This window comes from Lolium rigidum, chromosome 2 (genome assembly GCF_022539505.1).
Source record: "Lolium rigidum isolate FL_2022 chromosome 2, APGP_CSIRO_Lrig_0.1, whole genome shotgun sequence".
Lineage (NCBI taxonomy): Eukaryota > Viridiplantae > Streptophyta > Magnoliopsida > Poales > Poaceae > Lolium > Lolium rigidum.
In genome coordinates, this window is record NC_061509.1 from 212,873,790 (window position 1) to 212,877,678 (window position 3,889).

General features: G+C 44.2%; 1 protein-coding gene across 1 annotated transcript; it reads left to right on the forward strand.

Moving 5' to 3' along the window:
* The first annotated feature begins 717 nt into the window (after positions 1–717).
* LOC124688081 lies at positions 718–3,507 on the forward strand. Its single transcript, XM_047221798.1, has 2 exons — positions 718–834; positions 2,960–3,507. The coding sequence occupies exon 2, from the start codon at positions 2,978–2,980 to the stop codon at positions 3,257–3,259; it is 282 nt and encodes a 93-aa protein (XP_047077754.1). The 5' UTR covers positions 718–834; positions 2,960–2,977; the 3' UTR covers positions 3,260–3,507.
* Positions 3,508–3,889: the final 382 nt, after the last annotated feature.

Sequence of the window (3,889 nt, forward strand, 5' to 3'; positions counted from 1 at the left end):
TATAAATTGTGGATATTTTGTTCTTCTTTTGTGTGGATAAGTATAATGTTTGGTCCTAAGATCTTGTCACAGAAAACATGAAGGTTGAGACGCTTCAAAATATGGATCCAAGGAAGTACTTTATTTTTCGTGTATTTATTTTATCATTAGTGTACATCTCAATTCTATGTTTTTTTATTCCTAGGTTTTGAAAATGCCCCAAGCTAGCAGCCCAGCCCAGGTCGTGACAACAGGTCCATGTCAACCTAGAGCAGCATCCAATAGTCCATCGACACGTGCCAAGCATGACGACGGCGATGCTTCCAGACTACTCCTACAACCTACGAGGCCACCATGCAACGCACGCAACTGACTCAGCTGTCTCTAGCCTCGGTGCGACCAGCCTCGAAACCCACGTACGGACACGAACTGCTCACCGGCCATCCACACTCCGCCCGAGGTCCGACGAGATCTGTCCCCACATGCCATAGACCCATTGTGCGCGCGCACCGGTGCCTCGCGGTATTTTTTTTCAAATTAAGAATGTTAAAATTCGCAATCAGCTCGCCGATTCCTATCCGATAAAGACAGCGAGAGGGCCGGGCGGCGCAAAGGTCGGTCCACGGACCGGATCCGATTCCGAGCCGTCCATCTCGGGACGTGCGGACAGCGTGAGCTTGGGCCGGGTCCGGCAGGGGATTCGCCGCCCGCGAGATACCCGGCTGCTATATTGGAGAAAACGTCAACGAGTGTGGTTGGTCTTGGACTATTGCTTTGCCAGAGCCAGCGACGATCTCTCTTCTTCTTCGTCTTCGGGTGTCCCCTCCGTCCTCCCAAAGGTCTCCTCTCGTCCCGGTGAGTTCCCCGAATCACACTCCCAACCTCAGTGTTCTCGGTCTCTTTGATCTGTGTTTGTTTGATCTATGTCGCGGTTTTGATCAATTTAACCGCGGGTCTGTACGGCGCTCATCTTAGGAAGTTAGGATTCCCCGCGGGTTCTTGGCTGGGGACGCGCCCTGGGTTCTTTCCTGGCCTGGTCGGTGCGTTGAATCCTGAGACGCCTCGCATCAGTTTGGAATCCCCTCAGGGAGCGCGTGGATGGATTAGCAATCTCCGTTCGTTTACCTTTTTACAACTATCTCCGCTTGTTTCCTGCCTGCCTCTCTAGGAGCAAGCCGATGGAATTATTACAAGCTGCTCATCATGGCTGTTGAGCTTTATTATTAGAAATATCGGTATGGTCTGGCCGTTAGTTCTGGAATCGATGTGGTTTAGAGGATACTTGGATTCTGCTGGAGTTCTGGTCTGGAGGATTCTTGGCTGGATTCTGTTTAGAATCTTAAGTTAGGATGCTTGGATGATTCTGCTTCTAGAATATTAAGTGTGAATCTCGTGGTATCTTTTCTTGCTGTGCAGAGGGCTATTCTTAGGCTATGCTATTACTCCAAAATTAGGTGGACAGATCAGCCAGGTACCCAACCATTTGTTGGCTTTGTTCGTTGAATGGTTGGTGTTGAGACGCGGAATTGCCTGAATTTTTCCAATTAAGTAAATCAAATAAAGCATGATCTGTTGGAGCTTATAAATTATGCTAGGCAAACCTCCCCACCCTTGGAGTTGTGCATAGAACCAAACTATATCTTTGTTAGAGTTCCATCAAAGGAACTAACGAGGCTAGAGGTTGGTTCTTCAAGGTTAAGGGCTCATATATATATATAGTCAAAATATAGATATTTTGTGACGTTTCTTGCCCCTTGTACCACATCCCCAACCTTTTTTCCAGGTTGGCTTGTTCATAAGTCTCTAGCTCTGTAGGACGAGGTCTGTTCATTTGATAAATCTGACATAATGAATGTTTCATTTTCAACCTGTTGCTCCGGTGGAGTATTTGAAATCCCGGACTCTCTGGAACCGTTTTTCCTTTTAAGTGTCCCCAAAAAATGTGAGAGACAAATCTCAGATGTAGGGTATGTAATAATGAAATAGCATGCAAAAATCCTCAAAATATGATGACTTTGTCTCCTGTGCAGCAGTGCCACAATAGGTATATTGCGTTTTTTTACAGTACACTGATTGGCGTGTCTTTAGAAGATTGAATCTTTGCATACTTCCATTCTGTAGCATGACCTATGTCCTATGTTCATGATACTTTTATTTTTTCTGATACTCCAAAAAAAACATCATAAAAAACGCATAGAGGTTCAGAGATGTGGTCTGTCTTTCAAGGTTTACAAAAAAACTGAGACAATTCATCAGAGTGGGGAATGCTAGAAATTAAGAACCGATAAGATTTTATCAACCAATATAACTAATTCTGTTCTATAAAAAAAACAGAAGAGATGATGAATTTCTCGTCATTTTGAACTGTACACAAATATTCTTACTTCCTTTATGAATTTTCGCATGTTTTCATTTCAAGCAGTACCTAAAGACATGTTTTTTCGTAATTTTGGAAAGCTCAAAAATGCTTAAAACATTACTCTCTCCGATCCATAGTAAGTGTTGAGGGTTTAGTGCAAAATAGCTCAAATTTGAGCTAAACCGTGGGAACTTATTATGGATTGGAGGGAGTATTTAAAACTATTCTAAGGTTCTAGACATCAAGTTAAGCGTTATTTCGAAGTTCACAGTTTTGACAGTTTCATAGTTTAGAATTTATAAAGTCGGATCAAGCACCATAGTACTATGAACTTTCAATTTTTTAGTGTTTGTTGTCGCTCAGTGGCAAACAAATCAGCACAACTACATACAGATTTAGGTGTTCGTTTTCCATTTTTGCTTCTTTTACACATTATGATATAATAGATACCCACTAAGTTAGTGAGTCGGCTCTGTTTTCTTGTTAATCCCACTAAGTAAAATAAAGTAATGAATCTACCATTGTTTGTCCGTATTATCGTTCCTATGTGTTATCTTCTTGATATTACAACTTTCCAGAATTCTGACCTCTGGCGTCCCCACTTTTACAATTGAAATGCAGCATTCCGTACTTCGGTTGATGGCCTCACCGGCAGCTTCAGCAGCAGCAACAGAGTTCACTCAGGAAACTGCTCGCCAATCTCTGATCGCGATCTCCCAGTCCCTTCCTGAGGCAGGTTCACTCCGAAGCACCAACGTCAAGCCACCGAGCACTTCTGTGGCAAACGGGTATCAGGATGCTGGGGCGGCAAACTGCAGATCAAAGCTGATGTCAATCTCTGACCTTTCCTCTCCTGATGCTCTACCCACGCCGTGCCCTCCCAAGAATATTGCAACCAACTGTATGATGGCTGACGCCTAACTCTGCGTATGTGGACATGTGTTGGGCGTGGTGTATCAGTGTTTTATTTTCTTGCTGTGACGTCCTTTAGCCTTTTGTTGGCTTGGTTTGGGATGGAAAGGAAGTGTTCGGGCACGTGTGTTTAAGCTGAAACTTTATGGAAAGAAAACAGACAATTGTACAGTTGGCTCTGTTATGCTAAGTAAGGAACTAGTTGCTGGAAACAAGTTTGTGCTTCCTGCAGTGTACAGTACAATTTGTTTTTGTTACATAGCTTGACTCTAAGACTTTCATATGTTATATTAAGGGATAAGACTGTTAGTGGTGTATAGTCCCCTGTAGTCCCCTATACTGTATATTTCCATAGTGTGGGGGGTTTCCCTGAATATTGTATCCTTGTACATGTACTGGTCTTTGGCCCACTCTGAATACTAGTTGCTCATTCACAACATGGTATCAGAGCATATCGATCTGTGCCGCCGCCGACGACTATTCCGGCAGCTGCTGCTCCTCTCTCTCTTCTTCCCCTACCATTCTTTCTCGAAGATGAAGAGAAGTTGTTGATTTTTGGCTCGTTTGCCGCCCGGATCCGGCTGTTCCGGCCCGTCCTCGCCGCCCGGCCACCCCATCCAGCTGCTGGCCTGGCCAATT

Bases quoted from the DNA above. Each gene is read 5' to 3' on its own strand.
- LOC124688081 (XM_047221798.1), top strand. From the start codon at position 2,978: ATGGCCTCACCGGCAGCTTCAGCAGCAGCAACAGAGTTCACTCAGGAA.